General features: G+C 42.7%; 1 protein-coding gene across 1 annotated transcript in view; it reads left to right on the top strand.

Moving 5' to 3' along the window:
* LOC124545531 (cortactin-binding protein 2-like) overlaps positions 1-22,657 on the top strand; it is a 113,264-nt gene that overhangs the window by 20,328 nt on the left and 70,279 nt on the right. Inside the window, exon 2 of the mRNA XM_047124478.1 lies at positions 6,016-6,168. Within this exon, the coding sequence (XP_046980434.1) occupies positions 6,016-6,168 (153 nt within the window). The remainder of the gene's footprint in view (positions 1-6,015; positions 6,169-22,657) is intronic.

Below are 22,657 nucleotides of genomic sequence, written 5' to 3'. Positions count from 1 at the left end.
TACCAAAGAACAGATCTGGGATATTGGAAAAAATAAAATATGTGAAGCATCTTGCTCTCAGAGCTGAAAGAAGTAACAGCTGATGATTTTGCTGTTGTGGAATTGCGAGTCTGGAGAAAGGCAGCATGTCAGTTAAAAATAGTGAGGGATGACTATTGGATGAGAGATTCATAGCTGGATGAATGAACTGAAAATATAAATATACCACTTGTCACGGATTCAGCGCACAATCGTAACTGTCAACTACTGTACCTGCGGACGGCGAATCGACAGACAGGCGTGGAAGAGGACAGAATCAGCATGCATAGTCGTTGTACGGGTAGCACGAGAGAATCTGGTGAGCAGCTAGGTTAAGATAACGGTACCTGCTCCTCCCGTTTACGTTGTAACCACGTATTCAGTTCTGTGGCACGTGTAGCAGGCAGACCCCTGCATTGCGCCGGCCCGTGCCTGTAGCACGTGCAGTATTCTTGCATCGGTTCTGACTGCTTGGGGCGGGGCGCGAGTCGGGTAGTAAAAAACACGGCTTTTTTTTCATGAGAGCCTGAGAGTAGGGTCGGGGGCAGGGGTTGTCTTCCGAGGCCTGGCCTTAATGTCCCGTTCCCGCCCTCCCAGCGCCAAGGAAAGGAAAGGAAAGGGGTTCGATGTCAAATCGGCCATGCGATTGGGATTTGTCAGACACGTGTGCGTGTAGCCACGTGCGAGGCGAGCGCCTACCAGTTTTTTTTATTTATTTGAGAACAGTTACATTTTGTCTTTCTTTGGCGAAACGAGATACAAAAACACTGAAATATTCTTCCTGTCCTTTACTGGAAATGTCTACACGATCGAAACATTGCTAGTCATAGAAAGTATGGAAAATGTTTGATTACAATAACGTTCAACCACTGATCATTTTGAGACACTCCTAAACTGCCAAACACCCATCCAGACTCTCCATTTTACGCAACCAGAAACATTACCAACACATTCAACACCTCCGACACGAGAGGAAATCACAAACATAATCAAAAATCGCAAAAACAGGAAAGCATGTGGAGAAGACACAATTACAGCAGAAATGCTCAAGCTTGGGGGAGAAACATCAGTAGAAGCACTACACAAAGAACTTGAACAAGTATGGGAAACCAAGAAAATCCCAAGTCACTGGAAAACTGCCCTAATTCACCCTTTGTTTAAAAAAGGTGACAAAAGGGATGTTAACAACTATCGTGGAATATCGCTTCTCCCAGTCCCATACAAAATTCTATCAAAAGCCCTGCTCAATCGTGTATCACCAATTATAGAGGGAAAACTTGGAGAATATCAAGCTGGCTTCAGACCAGGAAGATCCTGCGCCGAACAAATTTTTAATCTCAAAACAACAATGAACTATTTATCTACAAGGAGCAAGAAATATTTCATAACATTCATTGATTTCAAAAAAGCTTATGACTCAATCTATAGGGACACACTCATCAAAACACTTCGAGAATATGAAATAGATGAAACAACAATCACCATAATCAAAGAAACATTAACAAATACAACATCAAAAGTAAAATTCCAAGGAGAAATTTCACGGCATTTCGAGGTCAAAACCGGCGTCAGACAAGGAGATGCGCTGTCGCCGGTACTCTTCAACTGTGTTCTGGATAAAGTCATAGCAGAATGGAGAAAACTCACGCAAAAACATGGAGTTGAGAAAGTCCAAATTGGAGGGAAGTGCTACAAAGCCATTGAAACCAACTGTTTTGCCTTCGCTGACGATCTCGCCTGTTTAGCTTACACACAAAAAGACACAATAAAGCAAATAGAATTACTTAAAGAAACTGCTGAAAAAGCAGGCTTGCAAATTTCATTTGAAAAGACAGAAATCATTACAAATATCAAAAATCCACCAAAGAAAATAACTACGAAATACGGGAAAATACAGGTATCTAAACATTTTAAATATCTTGGTGAACTAATTCAGCCTGTGGGAAAAGGTCATCCAGGCTGCAGGACTAGAATACAAAAACTAGAGACAGCAACTCACTACTGCAGACAAATGTATTCAAAAAAATGTATATCCAAAAACATTAAACTCAGACACTACCAGACTGTCATTAGACCGCAGATACTATATGCATCAGAAACACTGGCAAATTTTACATACGCAGAACAGATAGAAAATCGTGAAAGAAGAATTGTGAGGACAATTCTTGGACACAGGAAAATAACAAATGATCAAGGCAAGCCTGTATACAGACTAAAAAGCAACAAAGAAGTGTATACGAAGTGCAGCAAAATTACAGACGAAATTAGAAAAAGAAGATGCTCCTTTCATGCTCACATCATGAGGATGAACCCGAATAGGCTTACAAAACAAATATTTTCGTACATCGCAAATCTAAAAAATAAATATTTATGGTTTATCAACACAGAAAGAGATGTAAAAGAAATGGACATAGATCAGGAAACTATTTAACAGAAACCTTTTTAGAAAAAAACTGAATTCATTCACGGGTTTCGGTGTGAAAATTAAGAAGACTTGTGGAACTAAATGGTCTGAAGAGAGAAAAGCCGCCTTCAGCGCAAGAATGAAAGAAGTGTGGACTGAGAGAAAGAAGACTTCCCAGAAGCGCAAGAAATAACTGTTTTCACGGTCTTTAACGGCCAAATTTGTATAATAATAATAAACAGTCTCAAATGGCTAAGATTATCAAACATTTCTTCTTGAACAACCTCCTACTTTTATTAAAAAGAAAAATGAAGAAACTGATAATTTCAGTTCATATCATTTACTAAACCGGAAGAGCTGATTTACACAATCCATTCGTGTTGGACACGTGACGTTCGGAAACCAATATCTGGCCATGTTAACGAAATAAATTGGGAGCCAACATGTAACCACGACAGTGAACATCGCATTCGGGTTTCGATATTTGATTTTCGCCTTCGGCGAGCTGTGTGGCGCGTAGACCTGGTGGTCTGCTGTGACAGCACGCCAGTTGTAAGAAAACTGCAGTGTCCGCCAGTCCTGCTGCGTACTCCCTGCTTCAGGGGCCTAAACGCGGTGGCGCCACGACCCTGACCAGATTAGTACTTGCTTTCACGAGTAATGCAGCTGTCTGGGTTTCGTATTAACATAGTAGTAAAATTTCTCACTCGAACAACAGTATTGCATCAAAGGTTGGGTGCCCTTTGCTCGTATGAATTTCGTTTCTCGTTATCTCAAAAGCTGCTCTCCTGCTGTTTAGCTTCTGCTGTTGCTACTGGCTATGGGCTAAAATGTAACATATACTGACGGAGAAAAAATTGCAACTCCAAAAAATAATTACTTCAGAGTAATTAAATTTCGGGAATACATTTGACTTGCTAACATATGTAAGTGATTAACATTGGAAGATCACGGGTTAATGGATATGCGAGGTAAGTCAAGACAGATGTGAAATGCTGGTACATTAATAAAATGTGTCACTGCCAGAATGTTGACTGCAAGCATGGAAACGTTCGTGGATTCTATTGTACAAGTGCCGGATGCCAGTTCGTGGTATGCGGTTCCATGCTTGTAGCACTTTTATCGATCTATAGAGGCACGATTAATACCGTTTACGGATGACGCTGGAGTCGTCGAGGGGTGGTGTCCCGTATGTGCTCGATTGCAGACAGATCTGATGATCGAAGAGGACAAGGCAATGTGTCGACACACTGTGCAGAATGTTGGGTTGCAACAGCAATGCCTTTGGTTGAACGTTAACCTGTTAAAAAACATCCCCTGGAATGCTGTTCATGAATGACAGCACAAGAGGTTGAAGCACCGGACTGATGTACAGTTTCGCTGTAAAAGTGCGTGGGATAAGAACGAGAGTGTTCCACCTGTCATACAAAATCTCATCCCGGACCGTAACTTCAGGTATAGGTCCAGAGTGCCTAGCACGACGAGAGGTTGCTTGCAGGCTCTCAACTGGCCCCTCCTGCAAGAGCGGCCATCGCTGGCACCGAGGCAGAACCAGTTTTCGTCAAAGAACACAACAGACGTCCACTCAGCCCTCCAATGAGCTCTCGCTTGACACCACTGAAGTCGGAAATGATGATAGGGGTCAGTGGGACGCGCTCTAGAGAGCGCCTGGCTCGGAGTTGATGATGATGTTTGGTTTGTTGGCGCTTAACTGCGAGGTTATCAGCGCCCGTACAAATTCCCAACCTTTGCTCAGTCAAATATCGCCACTTTCATGAATGTTGATGAAATGATGAGGACAATAGAAACACCCAGCCATCTCGAGACATTTGAAAATCCCTGACCCCGCCGGGAATCGAACCCGGGACCCCGGGCTCGGGAAGCGAGAACGCGACCGCGAGACCACGAGCTGCGGACTGGCTCGGAGTTGTCCATCAAGTAACCTATTAGTAACAGTTCGTCGTGTCACCGTGGTGCCAATTGCTGCTCATATTGTTGGCGGAGCCGCAGTACGATGCAGCAGAGCACGATGGTCTCCCCTCTGGGCAGACCGGGCTTGTTACGACCGTACATTCTCGTGACCACTGCTGCCAGCAATCATGTGACTAGACTCTTGCCGAGGTCTTCGTCAATATCGCAGAAGGAACTTCGCGTAGCCCTGTTACAGGACCTCGTTCAAAAGGAGTGAGGTGCTGATAATGGCATCCTTGTCGCGTTAAAGGCATTCTTTAACATCGACTCACCACGTCCAGTCTTAAAGGCGAGTAACACGACCGTTACAGCCTGTATTGAAAGCCAATCTGATTTACATCCTCATGGTGGCGGTACTAGCGCCAATATTACGCGGCTGGCAGGAAATTTGACTAGTCTAGCGCCAGTATTACGTGACTGGCTGGAGTAGCCACAATCTATTCGTATGCAGGAACACACTTACCAACTTTCGATTATTCCGAACAATTTGTTTTCGGTGTTGCTATTTTTTCCGTCAGTGTATGAGCTGAAGCTCCTTCTAGTGATCAAAATACCAAATTAAGTAGATTTAAAATTTTGTACATTTGTGGTAAGACCTTATGGGACCAAACTGCTGAGGTCATCAGTCCCTAAGCTTACACACTACTTTCATTCATAATAATTACACAAGAATAACCCACCACCTTAGTGATTAGTGGGTCTTAATATTCCATAATGTTATTATAATTGCAGCTACTACATATTTAATTTGCAAGACTACAGACACTATTACATGGGTTAATGGGCAGACTACTTCTAGTGTTACCATTACTTTCTAATAACTACTGGTGATTTGTGTTAACTGCCTGCAGCGTTACAGGTGTGCCAGTGTTAGTATAAATCTACTTGGGTGCCTGGCTCATAGAGCTAAACCCTATGAGCATGGCGCTGGCACGGGGCAGGCAAGGAGGTTATTGTCGCTGGAGGTTTCTAATCTACAATTCTATTCTACTAAAACTACTACCTAATCTACGTCATAATCGGTGCATATGTCAAGTCCGTGAAATAGATCACCCCAGTCCCCCTAGTCCTGCACGTGGCGGATTCCAGCTGTCGACCTACCCACGAACAGGCGGTACGGGATCGGAGTGCTGGACGCGATCGGTAATTACCAACTAGTCACGAAAGTCTCTCAAGAATATTGTTAGTGCTTTTCATGATACGTCGTTGGGTAATGTATTCAGTGTTTGAAAGGTCTCTTCTTGTCTCAGTACGTCGTAAGTATTGTTACACACTACTTTATCTAACGCAAAGTAACTTACGCTATGGTCAACACACACACCTATGCCCGAGGGAGGACTCGAACATAAAATACAAGGAGTCGCGCGAACCGTGACAAGGCGCTCTAGACCGTGCGGCTACCCCGCGCGGCAGTTCTATGGAATTTGTGCTTCATTTTCAAGACTCAGTTGCTTGGGAGAGAAGCAGTGGAGAAAGCGCTTAAGTCAGTGCCAGGTCACGGTTACCGTGCAACGCGCAGCAGCTGCTGCCAGTAAGTGACCTGTTGACTGTGCGGCTTGCACTGAGCCCGCCCCTCCACGCGAGCGCTCCTTCCCACGCAGCGGCCCTGTGTGTGTGTGCAGTGCGCCAGCCGCCGAGGACAGCGGGCCCGCCGCAGCCGTCGCCGCCCGTCGTCGCCCGCGGAGGGACCGCGTCTGGACTACCGCCGCCCCCGCCCCGCCCCCGCCTGCCCGCCGCTCTTCGCCGCCCGACGGCGACGCGGTGCCTCGCAAACGGTAAGTCCCCTCACTACACGCACACACACACACACACACACACACACACACACACACACACTGATGAGCTAAAACATTATGCCCAACTGCTTAACAGATCTTCTTCCAATTCATAGGTGGCATACAGCAAACCCGGCTTAACAGTATTGGTTAAAAACAGTCTTGGGTTGCAATTTCAGTTTTTTTATTTTTCAACGACGCGTTTCGCCTTATTTAGGCATCTTCATGTTATCTTTTCAAGATGGACACGAGAAACACCAAGATCTGCATAACGTGTTCCTGTGAACGCGAACGCGCCATGCGGATCTTGGTGTTTCCCGCGTCCACCTTGAAAAGATAACATGAAGATGCCTAAATAAGGCGAAACGCGTCGTTGAAAAATAAAACAACTAAAACTGCAACCAAGACTCTTTTTAACCAATACGCTTAATAGATCGTTGCCCTTCTTTAGAACGCAATACATGATGGGGGATCAGGGATCCGACAGTTTGCTGGTAGGTTTCCGGAGACATGTGGCATTAGATGCCTATACACGGGTCCTGCAATTCGTGTAAATAGCGGGCTGCTTATTTGCGTACGCGGTGGTGGTGCTCGTTAGTGACCCAGATAGGTTTCGTGGGATTTAGAGATGGGAGGTCCAAGATTTTAAAGGAATCCGGTGCGGATTTGCATCCAGCTCAAGAGGACACGCCTCCGCGTTCCGAGTCCAGTGGATCTGTACGTGTCCAGCTCTACAGCCATTAGGACGGAGCGCCAACTGTAAAGTAAACCAGTGTCCACTGGACCTGTATTGGTCTGGCTCTACAGCCGGCGGACGAACCGCATCTATGAAGTGAATCTTCTCTCGCCGAGAAGGATTGCAGTTGTGTTACACAGGAGTTACAAAACGTGCACCCAGTAACGTATTAACAATAGTACTGATTTTTTTTAAATAAGAGGATGCCATCTCTGATAAAATTTTGTTTTATTACCAGAAAATGATAACCACTTTATCGCTGTATAAAACTATAGTCATCTATTACTATACATGTCACCCAAATCACTAATTGCTACAAAACTAAATTCATTGTTCGCTTTTAGTTCTTACTGTAAAAAAAAAAGACTTTTAGTCAATCAAGATTTTTAAATAATTACTAGTATTAGGTTTGTAAGAAATGTTTCTTGTAAATATACTTAAACAACTCCACATGCATATGCATCTCAATTACTTTAAATTGTGAGCAAGAAATATTATTTAGGATAGTTTTTCAGATTTCAGTCTGCTCCGTCGCTCATTAATTATTATTGGCCCATCGTGGAGACGATCCTCTCACACGGCACAGAGGTACCAGTGACACACAACCGTTGCACCATCACTTTACAGAGACGTCGATAAATATCTTTAAATTGCTTCTACCACATAAGAGAATCTCGAGACCTCTCAAGTAATTGTTCAGTAATGTATCTATCTATTTCTATAGCGCTCGATGCAGCAGGATTATGTACAGCAAGAAAATTCTTAACTTGTGGATAAAATTTTCCCCAAATCAACGACTGACATTCATGTTGATCTGAGGAATACTGATCATTGTTTGAACTGATGTCTTGATGCTTTTGGTCAGTATTTAATTTAATTGTACCGCACATCTGCTTGAGGTTATCTACTGCTTTTTCTGCGTTTCTAGGCGCTGGACCATAAGACTTGATCCTTGGATATAGCAGTATTATCATTGTGTGCTATGTAAGTGATATTGCTATGTGCTTGATATCGACAAGTATCGCGGAAATGGTATGATATTCTGGTAAACCGTGTGAAAATACATATGTTCTTGTAATCCCAGATTCTGGGGATGGGTGTAGAAAGCACGCTCGCAACCAGGTCGGGGTCAGAAACAGTAATGCATTTGTGCCAAGGGGAACTGATTCGTCCCTTTTACAGCAGTTCGGAGAGTAACCTTGGCCTGCTGATGGAGCTCCAGTCACGCGTGGGGCCGGTGTACGTGAGTGTGTGTGTGTGTGGGGGGGGGGGGGGGGGCAGATGACTTGTCACCGTGAGCTGTGGTGGATATTCTACCGAGCTCGCTGGAAATATCTAGTGCTACGATGACTATATGTGGTGCATGTGCGTATACTGTCTGGCTTTGCAGTGTATAGCGTGATTCAAGAAGATATGTAAATATTTTAATTTGTTATTTCGCAAAGTAAAACTAAAGAAAAAATTTCGTATAAACATAGGTTCGCTAATGTTTAGTTATCGCTAACAAAAAATATAACAATTTCGCTAATATGAAGCCATAGCAAAACTGTTTGAGGTTAAAGTAAAACACGATTTCCATTTATGTTGTTGTTATTGATCTGGTGAATCTAATAAAACATGTCCCAGACGTGTATCTGCAGTAATTTTCCAGAACACCCAGAGAAGCAAAGACGTAATTTCGTAAAATTTTTAATTTATTAACTACCTGGCCCTATTTCTTTTTAAATTCCAGACATTGTTTTCAACAGAAGATGTAGAGAATTTTGCCGGCCGCGGTGGCTGTGCGGTTCTAGGCGCTCCAGTCCGGAGCCGCGCTGCTGCTACGGTCGCAGGTTCGAATCCTGCCTCGGGCATAGGTGTCTGTGATGTCCTTAGGTTAGTTAGGTTTAAGTAGTTCTAAGTTCTAGGGGACTGATGACCTCAGGTGTTAAGTCCCATAGTGCTCAGAGCCATTTGAACCATTTTTGTGTAGTAACGGCGTCGGTGAAATGTGGCGGCGCGCCGTCGTGTTGAAAATACATTTGCAATCCCGTAGCAAGTGAAACATCTTCGAGCAAGCGGGGCATTTCTTCTTTATGTAATTGTAAGTACTTCTCGCCAGTTAGATGACCTGGGAAAATGAATGGTCCAATAGAGTCTATGCTGATTATAGCACACCACACATTTATGCTAAATCGCTGCTGGAAATTGCATTGCACTGTTGCACGTAACTGGCGGTTAGTATTTAACCAGTTGCACAGCTTCAAGCGACGGGCTGGATCTCCCGAGTGTAAATGATGCACTTTTTGTTTGTGGTAAGGATAAAATTTATTGTATTTCAGTGTACGCCATACCTTAGATTGTGAAATGCCCAATCGTTGAGAGACACGTCGTGTACAGGTACCCGGGCTACGTCCAGCAGCATCCATAATATCCTCATCATCGTCTTCATGTATTGAGCGCTCGTACCGATTATGAACGCTACGTAGAGAACCTCTCTCCCGCAACATTCGAAATACTCCGCTAATGGTTCGTGCATTCAGAATCCTCTGAGTTGGATAACCTACGCGTAATTCGTTAACTGCAGCTGTAGCATTACCATCACATTTGCCATAAGTAAACACCATGTCGGCGTGTTCCTCTGTCGTAAATTTGAAAGGCATCCCTATTTCCTAAACAATCTACAAACTACAGCAGCTACTATGTGGTTTCACATAAATACACTGTTGTTATTACGTTCTTCCACAGAACAGTACAGAAAAATAACTCGTTTCAAGATTAGGAAACGACTGAAACAATTCACTAACGATTTCCAAAAATGACACAAACACTTGTACATTCTTAATGGAAAGTAAACTAATTTACTTGTATAATAATCACTGCTTCTTTGGATGTTCCGGACAACTACTGCAGATACACGTCTGTGACATGTTTTATTAGATTCACCAGACCAATAACAACAAAATGAATGGAAATTGTGCTTTATTTTAACCTCGTACGGTTTTGCGATGGCTTCATATTAGCGAAGTTGCTAAATTTCAGGCAAAATCTTTTATTACCTGTAACTTCGTAAGCAAGCATTTGCGGACCTATGTTTATATGAAGTTTTTTCCTTAGTTTTACTTGTAGAATAATATATTAAAATATTTGCATATCTTCGTGAATCACCCTGCATATGCCTTGAGGCAGTGTAACACAGAGAGCGCGAATATCCAGACTGTATTCATAAAGTTATTTCAGTATCAGAACACTTAGCGACTTCCAAAAAACGTTAAACATAATTCCAAACCTTTTCTAAACTTTTCTCTGTTAATTGTGTCGCGTGAAATATTTAACAGATTAAGTCATTTGTAAACAGCTGTTTGAAGCTTATTTATGTAGGGGAGTTGGAGTCTTTAAACAATAGAGGCTTTACTGGTCTGTAACATCCACAAAAAACTTGTGTTGCTTTAGGAACAGAAGTTCCGGATTTGTGCAAACTGACTGAATGGCAGACGTAAGGTTAGCGAATCTTATGACCTTTTGTAATTTATTTTTTTAAATTGTAACTAATAACATCAACGCTCAAAAAGTAGCAATTACTAGAACGGTCTCTTGTCTCCTTCCATCGCAGTGAAACAGCAAATGTAAAAGTCTTTTTTAGAAATCGTTTTCTAAGATCTTACATATTAACATACATTATGCGGCGCCCACGAATTACCTTGATCATAAAACTAATTCTCAAAGAATGACAAGTGTTCTTTCTGTGCAAAAATCAGTAAATCGCCAAAAATTCGTATTTAGGTATTGAGAGTTAATTATAAAAACAATGTGATACGGCGTTTTGTTATCATATTAGGATTCAGCACAGTAAAAACGAGAAGAGTAAGCCACTTTCATTCGGAGTGTTTTTCATCGTTGGATTTTTATTCGAGACACCACATCATACGAAATAATAGAACTAAAATCCAACGTACAATGAAAAGTGTACCCAATGGTATGAAAGGTGGCAACTCCGCCTCCTCTCGTTGCTGACACGATGTGTGTTTCGACAATGTCCTGTTTCGTTTATATCTTAATTGCACATAGGTCTAATCTCATTGACTTTATAATGAGCAATGGGAAAAGTAAATGTGCTAAAGTAAATTTGCTGGAAATGTTGAAGAAACTGATCCTCAGCTGTTCAGGTTCTGATGATTTAACGGCTACAGTCGAACAGAGGTTTACGATGTTTCCTGACAGTACAGTCACCTGCCGGTATCTTGTTTTGAGGAAATTTGTCGAGTAATAATGAGCATTGTCATTCTGTTAATTATACAGATAAGTTACCATTCTAGGCGACCAATGAAGACTATGTTCACTATAATTTTAGTAGTTCAGTTAATTGGCCTTCATTTAGTATCAAGGTGTGTTTCAGTTAATTGTACTGTACATTCCTACATCTTGAGACTCACTCTAAGGTTGGTCAAAAGTATCGGGACGCCTGTTAGTAGTCATTGGTAGAGGGCGTATGCATCCCACCCATGACGGGTCGAACTCCAGTGAGGTGTCTGAATGACTGTGTAGGAATGGCAGCCCATTCCTCTACGCCCGGGTCTGGAGAGGAGTTGACGTTCTGACCCATCTCCAAGGCGCTCGGGACTTTGCGCAGGCCAGTTCATTTCACGACACACATACTGCTTAATGACACGGTGCTTTGTCACGCTGACACAATAATCGGCTCGCAACTTTTCCTCTGCTGTACGGAATCCATAATGCTGTAGATTTGAGCGTTTTTTAACCGCAATAAAGAGACCGCACCCTAACCGACAAAAGCACGCTCGTAGCGTAACACCAGCTCCTCCGTACTTCACAACGTAAGGTAGAAGCTAAAGTTCTCTAGGCATTCACCAAACCCAACCCCTCCCGTCGGGTTGCCACGGGGCACAGCGCAGTTCATGACTCCAATTCACTTGTTTCCAGTCGTCCACGGTCCAGTGGCACCGCTGTTTGCACCACGTCGAGCGTTGCTTAGCACCGATTACAGGTATGTGTGGCGTATGAGGAGCTTCTTGACCATCGTACGCAATTCTTATTAAGACAGTATGCACAGCCCCTGTGCTAGCTGGATTGCAGGTAGGACTTACTACCTCACGAGTGATTTGTTCCGCTGTTTTCGTGCGACTTTATAACAGCCACGCTCCGCGCTGCTCGATCGTCAGTACACGAGGTCTGCGTGTTCTCGGTTTAGCTCTGGTCGTTCCTTCGCGTTTCCACTTCACTGCCATACCACCAACAGTCGACTCGGACAGCTTTAGAGTGGTTGGAATGCCCCAGTTGGCTTTGTCAACCACATGACACCCAATGACCAACTCACTGGGGTCTTCCGGCTGACCTGTTCTGCTGTTACTGCTTGTCTGCTAACAGCGGAAACCCAGCCTCTGGTGGTATCTAAAGATCAATTCCGCGTTACGTACGGCTGTCCGAATACTTTTGATCATGTAGTGTACACACAGTATTCAAAAGATCACGCACATAACTCCATCTACTGACAGGTTAAGAAATATGACGTGCTAATGTTGGTTTTTCTTCTGCGACTGGAGACTGCGGAGAAAAGTCAAGGCACGATTCAGTATGTGCCCAAATTTACTCTCTATAGATTAGCTGAGAAAATTAATCTATGGGAGAGGAAATTCTCTGTAGTTATAAGTGTATCTAATATTTGAGAAAAACGCTGACTTAAAGGCTCGTAAGAAGTTCGTGTTTGGTGTTGTGTCGCACGTGGATCTAATACCGGTGACTCTTCGTTGGACAGTGACAAAACTGAATGTGCCAGAATAAATGTTTGCTCATCGACACGTGGTGAAAGTGATTCTACTTCTCTTCTGTTGTGAGCAGACACAGTTGCACTACTGCCTGCAGACATTGGGCGATTGTTGTACACGTTAATTGGGAACGACGGTCCGTTTCGTTCTACAAATTCCTCTTGTGAAACCGGGTGTGTGAAGGTAGATACATCCTTCCCGCTTGTTTTCAAACTTAGTTCAAAGTGTTCCCGTGAGTGGCGCCGTCACAGCATGTCTTCAAGATGGCTACTACACTTGACGTTCGTCAGAGCAAAGCGCTGTCATAGAATTCCTGTGCTGTGAAAACGAGACAGTGGAAAACATCCACAAGAGGTTGAAAAAGGCGTATGGAGATGCTGCTGTCGATCGCAGTACAGTTAATCGGTGGGCAAGCAGATTACATGATGAAAGCGGGCACGGCAATATTGAGGATTGTCCTCGCAGCGGCAGGCCTCGTACTGCACACACTCCAGACAATGTGCAGAGAGTTAACGAATTGGTGACTGCTGGCAGACGCATCACAGTGAACGAATTGTCACGCTTCGTTGGGACAGGGGAAGGAAGTGTTTACAGAATACTGAAAGTGTTGGCGTTAAAAAAGGTTTGTGCCACGTGGGTTCCCAGGATGTTGACAGTGGCTCACAAAACTCGGATGGACAACACTGAAACACCCGCCTTACAGTCCTGACCTGGCTCCATGTGGCTATCATCTCTTTGGGAAACTGAAAGACTCTCTTCATGGAACAAGGTTTGAAGATGTTGATTCCCTTGTGCACGCTGCTAAACAGTGTCTCCAACAGGTTGGTCCAGAATTTTACCGTGCGGGTATACAGGCGCTGGTTCCAAGATGGCGTAAGGCAGTTGAGAAGAATGGAAATTATGTGGAGAAATGAAAACATTGTTCCTAAAGGATCCATCTACACACTGTAAAACTTTCAAACATGTAGAATAAAAGATGGATTAAAAAAAATAGTGTGCATATCTTTTGGAGTGACCCTCGTAATATAACACAGCGCTTGTCACAGGAACACTTTTTTTTGCTATTTTTTCTTTAAGTATATAAATTTGAAGAATCTGCAGCTTATTTACTAGCGTTTTGAAATCCTAATTTCTGTCTTCCCATACGAGTTTGGCGCTTGATGCCATGGATCTTCCAGTGAAGCCCGTAGTTATCGAAACACCCACCACTGAATCATTGTCTCTTCCAAACATAGCCAAATCTGAGATGTGCGACTTTAAAGTAAAATTAAGATTCCCCTATTCCTATTCCTTGTGGAAAAAAAATCGAGAACAAAGTTCCAATGAGCAGGGTGTCCCAGGAGGAATGGTCAGTATTCAGAGATATGTGACAGTGTGACGAAGCAAGATGGGATAATTTTAATTCCCCTCTTGTTTTGCCATCTGCCTCCTTAAATTCGTTTTGTTACTTTTAAATATTTACCCTTAGCATACGTGAATACAATCTGCATTTTCTTAAAAGAGAAGGGCTGGCCCTCAGTTTTAAATACTATGACACCAGATCTAATTTAGTGCTCCGTTTTATGTACGTAATTGATTTTCTAATTAATTTTGACTATTCCTAGTTAGTATCTTTCATTATAGGGTGAAATTAGAAATTGTTTCGTACTAAAATTCTATTGTTCTCGTATAAACAAATACAAATTCTGTGCTAATTATAAATATTTGGAAGACGAAATACTAGTAATCTTAAGGTATCTATTTGGCTCTAGTTGGAAACATGTTAGCGAAGCCAGCCCTTAATTAATTCCAAAGTAATTAACAGTTTTGTCAAAAGTAGTTTTTGCGTAACTATATTTGTTAATTTCATCATTTAAACAAGTAATTCAGCTTAAATATTGCAGTAGAAGCAACTGTTAAAAAGAAGCAATTTTTAGATGTATTCAGTTTATCGAATGAGTTAAGTTTTAATTGCAACTTCTGTAAATTTAATTTTAAACACTGTGTAGTTTCAGTACCTATTACCGTGTGACATATAAGGGCCCAAGTTTTGGTCACGAGACAGTCAGTCCATGGCCGAGTTGCAGACGAGGAACCTGTGTTGCTTAGAACGACAACAATGTACCAACTTAACATTGAAATAAGTGTTACACCAATTGGCTGTGTGTTAAAGCAATGACAGTCACTGTTCAATTTGTTTGAAGGACTGTAAACTATGTGGTTATGTTTTTACTGCTTGTAGATGTTCAACAGAAAACTATTGTAGCTGTATGTGGAGATTCGCCTGCAAACTATTAATGAGGCTTATGGGAAATTTAAACAACAGTGCACTGGCCATACATACATAACTGTGTGTTATTGGGGGGTTGTGCAAAGTTAAAGTAAAACACAGTGAAACGCTACTGTGCACGTGTCGGCTACATTATTTACAGCAGTCAGCGTCCAAATAGCAAACCCCATTTTTCAGCCAGTGTAGCAACGCAGTACGTCGACACCGAGGGAGATCAACGAAGAGAGAAACAAAGTAGGTGAACAGCTACAATAGGATTGATCATTACTAGCAAAAAGGTCTATTAAACATGGCTTCCTATACCTGTACCTAGCAATACCAATGCGTTTTCATAAAACCATTATGGGGGAGGTGATGTCCACCCTAAAAAGAAAAAAAAATAAACGAAATTCCGTCATTGCTGTTGGCTTATATTAAGGACATACTTTTTAAAGAGATACTGATTCATAAGTAAGGTACTGAACCTGAAAACGCTGGATATGACATTAACTGGGGAAAGTGACGTTTACTATTAAGACTTAACTTTTCGGGTTCAATTTAACTAAAAAATTTAAAAAATGGCGGTTGAAGAATTCATTAAAACAGTAATATTTGTTTCAAAATTTTAGAATATAAAGTTACTCACTAAATTACAGTATTCTCAAAAGGTGGGCACAAAGTACCCTTGCAGAAGACGTAGTTTGTTTCGTAGCATCCAAGATGAAGAAATACTCGTATATCTTAAGGTATGTATTTTATAGTTCATATTAATGAGATTCTTTCTGCTTCGAATGATCGTTCCTGTTATATCCCTGGATGTTGACCACTGCTCGTGAGACACTCAGTACGTATCTAAATTCGCTCCGTTCGTTCATGAGGTCCAGAGAGCTGTAGACAAGGGCGCCCAGTTTGACTGCGTTTTTGTTGACGTCAGGAAGACATCCGATACAGTCTCGCACTGCCATACAGTAATCAAATCAAGAGCTTTTCCAGAACGGGACCACATTTATCGGTAGAAGCCTGACTTCCTAGCAAATTTAACTCGGTAGAAGTAGAAGTGATTTCTGCAGTACCTTAAGAGACTGTGAAGGTAACGTATTGCAATTAAACCGTCGAAGAAATCCTTTAGTTTTCGATTCCACTATTGGCGATAAATATAGGATAACCGGATGTCAGGCTAAGATTCTGTGGTACAATCGTACGGAAACGACTTCGATCTCCGAAAGAGTTGGCTTTCAAAAACATCCATTCGATCGACTCTTGCGTGTTACTCGTCAACCTGTGAACCTTCTGGTGCCGGATTAATAGAAAACGTAGACAAGAGCCAACGAAGAGAGGTGCTTTTCGTGACGCATTCGTTTAGTAAGCGCGAAAACGTTAAAGAGATTTTCTGCAAATTGCACTAGGTTACACAGAGGGTTATTGCTAAAATTTGCAGAAAAACCGAGCAACATATTACTTCCTTTGACATACGTCTCGTGAGGCGAGAACATCACAGGAATGAACAGCTCGTACGGAGCCTTACTGAAAGTCATTCATCCCACTAACTACTTGGCGATGGTCCCTGAGTGAAGACATTATAATGCTATGTCCACAAGTAGACTTAGGCACACCGTGTGGTCTGCAGATATACGAGGTGTCACCCAAAAGTTCACGGAATTTAAATTTTGAGCACAAATTTTTGCAAGTACACTGAAATGCCACTTAATGTCTCGTCATTCTTGAATCAATGTGATAAGGGCTAGTGAATATTTCGCTGAGTTGTTGCTGTCAAACCAGCCCATGGGAGCACACCAGCTGAGACTTTGCCTTCAGTTACTTGTACCTTTGGTAATCGGGTAATGCACGGCTGCTCTTTAAAAGCATTGCTCGATAATGTCGTAGGGTCGCGCCGCACATGTCTGCTTTCATGTCGGGCAGCTAACTCGCTACAAATAATAAGCTGCGGCTGTGGTCTGCAGTCATATAGTCTATGTATTGGCTAGACTTGCGAATTAATAAACAAACAGAAATATTAAATGTAATGTAAATGGATAATTAATAAAAAGGATTCCATTGTAATTGATGCAGGCATCAGAGAACTCTGCTGAATAATGTTTATTCAAGAAAGTAAATCTCAAATATTCGAAAATGGTCCTACAGTAGGAATGCTGTCTGCGATAGGGAATAAGGTTTTTCTATTCAACCTCATACTGCATTGATGCTATGGAGAAGTATTTTAATAATTACAGCCACTAGTGAATCCTATTCGTGGCGCTCTCATATCTCGAAACAAGTCACCTTTTCCGAACCGATCTGTTACTGTAAAAATTCCAACGTGGTTTTAGATAGACCCCATACATCTTGTAACCGAGCCTCAGACTCCACCCTGCCATCCCTGCAGCTGATCGTTCCAGTTTAAGTCGGAACTGAGCAGAAGTCGGGGAGAGCTATTTTAACACATTCTGCAACCCGAGTAGAAACAGGCTAAGCTGAGTTAGTGCGGCAGGACCGTGTTTTAACCATTAGGTGGAAATGGGAACGTGTTGTCGCAGCTCTGCCAACAGTGTACGATGTGTAAGATCAGCACCAAATGAAGCCTGCTCCTGCAACACGAGGTGGTATAAAAGTCAGTATGAACAGCTGCAGTGGTGTTTCTTATAGTGAAAATTAGGAAGTCTCAGCGTCATACACATACTGCAGTCTGAAGCAGATCCACGTCCCTCAGGGTCCATTTACGTCTATCACCCCAACATTCTGTCATTATTAGTCTGTACCATCTAACAGAGAAAAATTACGAATTATAAAAGCTCCGCTAACTTCATCCGATAGAGAACACGATAAGATTTTTGCTGCATCCCTCTCTTTTGATACATCAAAAATAAATACCATATGTGTGCTGGCATCGAGCATATGCGGCGATCCTATTAAATATGCAGGTATTGATCCATTGCACAGACCAGTGCAAAGTGTCAACGCCTGTACTGTAGGAGGAGGAAGACCACATATCACAGACTATTAGTCACACGAGAGGCTCTCAGTGGCCCTGTGACGTTGTTTGAAACATTGTTTCTTTGTGCTGTAACATGCTTTGAACATTGCCATACACTTTGCTTCTTCCGCCACGTCTTCTAGGTCTGTGTCAGATTCTAAACTGACAGTAACACATTGCGATCCATTGCCTCTCTGTAAATCGTGTTATTGCTACTGCCCCCACAACGCACACACACACACTCACATTGAATGACTGAAATAAAAGACAGTCACAACATAAGGAAACTAGAAGAGTTTTGCGGCGTTGTGGAGCGTTGCCAGACTGCTGTCTGAAGGGGATTGACGGCCTCTACATTTAAGCTCTTTTGTTACAGTGATGGAACAGCTGATGGCTCTGAGTTCCGTTTCGATCGATTCCTCATACTGCAGTAATATACGCGATCATTCTTTCGGTGCTAGCCATCTGCAGGTGTTACCCCTCCACCAAGACTCGTTCTCCATCTCAAACAAGCGATGGCAGTCAGTCATATGTGGTAATCAACTGTGTACCAATGGACAGATGGGGTGCAAAAGACACCATCGATATACTGTAATTATAAGCATCACAGTTTATGGTGCGAACAATTTTAGCAATTTTATCGTAATTTCAACACCGACCAGTGACACAGCAGTATACTTCCAGATTCTGTTTCATCGCTAAACCGTCGCTCCTGTACTTTGCGAGTACCACTACGAATGTAGATTGATGACTATTCATTGTTAATTCCTGATCATATACATGAAAGTATACCAGACAGCGATCTACAGATTTCTAAAACTTCGAGCGTATCTCGTAATTTGCGATCTTTCTCTATGTGGATGGAAGTCACAGGGCATTTTCGCATTCTTAGGATAAAGTTAGAGACTGAAAGGTCTCCTTGCGTTGTCTTCGACCAACCCGCCCTGCAGCACTGTTACCAATTTCATCTGAAACTGACCAGAAGTAGACCACTACCTTCTGCGTCTCGTGAAGGAATACAGCGTGCCGAGCCCGTGTCTGCTGTTCTGCACCCATCCAAGTCCACAAGATTTCTCCAGATGCGCGCATGTCGAGGAGGTTAGCACCCCTTATCAGAGAATAGGAGTAGATATGAAAGTGTTGTGATGCAACAGAAGATGGTTAAGAAGAACAAGAGACGGGTGATTTCAGATGGACAGAGCTCAAAGCGTTTTACGTAAATCAACTGCGCTATAAATTCTGAAGTGTTATTCTAGTATCTGGGATCAGTACCAAGAAGGGATTGGTAAGAGATAACATAAACACATGCACTCCTAAGGCTACACGGTTCTGCAATTAAACAGGCTATAATGTTAGATCGTTGAGTCATGTGGAATGCAACGCTGTTAATATTCCAATGTAATAAATATATTTCCAGCCCTTAACATACATCCCTCTTTCTCCACGATAAACTATGATGACAAACTGCAAAATGAAAAAAAAAACTACTTCCTTAAAACGTCGATTCTGTGTGATACATGCACAATGCAGCTTTCCAGAGGTGTATAGTTTCCACTGTTCACATCCGATCACGGTTCGGAAATTATAGTATGTTTGCATCACTCCTATGGAATGTTCGTTAATAGCCGAGAATACCTCTTACAAGGAAACAGATAAAAGCATAGCAGCGGCTTTTGACATGTGAAATTACACGTCATGCCGTCACTAACTCCGTAAACTGGACAAAAAATGGTTCAAATGGCTCTGAGCACTATGGGACTTAACATCTGTGGTCATAAGTCCCCTAGAACTTAGAACTAATTAAACCTAACTAACCTAAGGACACCACACACATCCATGCCCGAGGCAGGATTCGAACCTGCGACCGTAGCGGTCGCGCGATTCCAGACTGAAGCGCCAAGAACCGCTCGGCCAATCCAGCCGGCGTAAACTGGACATCAAGCAGATGTATACACGGGGACTGCAGTGTCTCACAAACACCTGTCACTAACTTAAAATCACCTTAGTTATGAAACTGAAGTATCGATTTTATACCCAAGATGCGACAGGAGAATCGAGTACGTATCATAAATCTTCGTTTGTTTAGAGGAATGTGTCGAAACGGGATGGTCACGTTTCATCACACATGAAATGGAAGTCCTCTGATGACCAAGAGATCTGCTGTTAACGATCACTAGTAGACAATTTTGTAAGTCACACACAGAACACGCGGTTGTATACGAGTCGAACGCAGACTATGTCACACAACTGATGCATCCTGACAGAACAACGGAAAAAGTGGTTAAATGACCTGCAGAAACATCTCTCTCTCTCACTAGCATTCATCATCAGTCTACCATTAAATCGTACCTCGTTGCAGGTCCATCTCAACCGATCATTCAGTCCACTGTTTGTCATCCCTTAACTCAGATGCAAGTAAGTTTAGAGGCAGATGGTTTTTCCAGGAAAGCATCAGCGACAGCATCAACTTGTGTGTATCACTGTTACCTCAATAGACCAACAGTAGAATGCCGCCTCAACAAAAAAAAAAATGAATTCCATCCCTGCTTAGATACTGGGCTACGCTAAACACCACTCTGTCACAACAAACACGTTTTTCACTATCATATTCGTTCGCTTCATCAACTCAGACCAAACTACCGCGTTCTAACCCAACTTAAACGTCAGGCTGCGCTACAGCCGTCTCTAACCAAAGACATCTTTTACGCCAACACATTCGTCGCCTTTGTCAACTCACAACCATGCCATTGAATTGCAAACTAATCTAGACTTAGAGCTACACTGCGAATGTCCGTCACCACAGACACGTTTTTCCCTACAACATTCCTTGACTTCGCCAACTCACAAAAAAAAATATATATATATATATATATAGACCTCAGGCTATGCTACAAATTAATGTGTCACTATAGACACGTATTTCGCTATAACATTCGTTGGCTTTGCCAATTCACAGACAAACGGTTGCAGTCCATCCTAACCTAGAACACGGGCTACATTGCAAACCAGTCTATTACGACAGAAACGTTTCTCGTTATCACAAAGTTCGCCAACTCACAACCAGCCTGTGCATACCAAGCAAACATAGAATTCTGGCTATGCTACGTATCAGATTATCGGCACAAATACGTTCTTAGTTATCACATTCCTTGCCTTTTTCCAACTCACAAACATACTGTTGCATTCCAACCTACCTTAGACTTCGGACATAGCTACAAATTGGTCAGTAACCACAGACAGGTCTTTCGCTGTCACATACGTTATCATCGCCAACTCGCAAACGAACTATTGCATTCCGAACAGCCGGCCGGAGTGGCCGAGCGGTTCTAGGTGCTACAGTCTGGAACCGCGCGACCGCTACGTCACAGGTTCGAATCCTGCCTCGGGCATGGATGTGTATGATGTCCTTAAGTTAGTTAGGTTTATGTAGTTCTAAGTTCTAGGGGACTGATGACCTCAGAAGTTGTCCCATAGTGCTCCGAGCCATTTGAACCATCATTCAGAACTAAGCTACACCAAAAGCGACGATAGCTATCAGTCTGTCACCACAGATACATTTTTCGCTATCACATTCGTTGGTTCGAAAGCTTATTGTGACAAGATGCAGTTGCATTCCAAATAAACATAGGCCACGGGTTATGCTACAGATCAGACATCAGCAGAGACACGTTTTTCGATTCCACATTTCTTGACCTTCTCCAACTCACAACTGTACTGTTGCAGTCGCAACTATCTTAAGCCTCAGCATACATTACAGATTAGTTTGTCACCACAGACACGTTTATGCTACTACATTGTGTAAGTTGTCAACACATAACAAAATGTTTGGATTCAAAAGTACGCTTGACCTTGGAATATGCTGTCACTATAGACATGTTTTCCGCTGTCAAATCCGTTGGCTTCGCCAACTCAGACAAATCTGTTTCATTCCAATCCAACCCAAACCCCAGGCTACGCCAAAGGACCAGTCTGTAGCCACAAACACGATTTTCTCTACCATACATTTTGGTTTCACAATCTCTCAACATAACCATTGCATTCTAAACTAACCTAGACGTCCAGATACACTGGAGTTCAATGTGTAACAACATTCACATCTTTTGCCATCACTTTCGTTGGTTACGCCAACTCACAACCAAACTGTTGCATTCCGAGCTAATCTAAAGCGCAGGCTACGCTACAGGGCAGTCTGTATCCTTAGACACGCTTTTCGCTGTGACATTCGTTGGCTTCGCCAACTCATAATCATGCCATTGCGTTCCAATCTAACCTAGACCTCGGGTTATGCTATGTATCAGTCTGTCACCGCAGACTCGTTTTTCGCTATCACATTCGTTGCTTTTCTCCCAAGTCACAACCATACTCTTGGCGTCCGAACTAACGTAGACCTCGGGCTACTTTACAGATCAGTGTGTCACCAGAGAAGCGTTTTTCGCTATCACATTCGTTGTCTTGCGAGTTCACAATCATACTGTTCCGTTGCAAACTTACCTAGGCCTTTCAGTACCTTACAGACCAATCTCCCATCACAGACACGTTAATCGCTATCACATTAGTTGCGGTCAAACCCACCTAGGCCTCAGCGTACACAAGACGAAAGTCTGTCGCCACAGACAAATTTTGCGCTGTCACATTCGTAAGCTTCGCCCACACCTAACGCAACTGTAGCGTTCTCAGACTACGATAGAGACCAATACGGCTACAGACGTATTTTTCACTACCACATATGTTGACTTCGCCAACCCACAACTTCGCGGTTGCATTTTAACCTA

The sequence above is a fragment of the Schistocerca americana genome, chromosome 8 (genome assembly GCF_021461395.2).
Source record: "Schistocerca americana isolate TAMUIC-IGC-003095 chromosome 8, iqSchAmer2.1, whole genome shotgun sequence".
Classification (NCBI taxonomy): Eukaryota; Metazoa; Arthropoda; class Insecta; order Orthoptera; family Acrididae; genus Schistocerca; species Schistocerca americana.
Note: the sequence above shows the minus strand (reverse complement) of the source record. Positions and strands in the feature narration are given on the sequence as shown.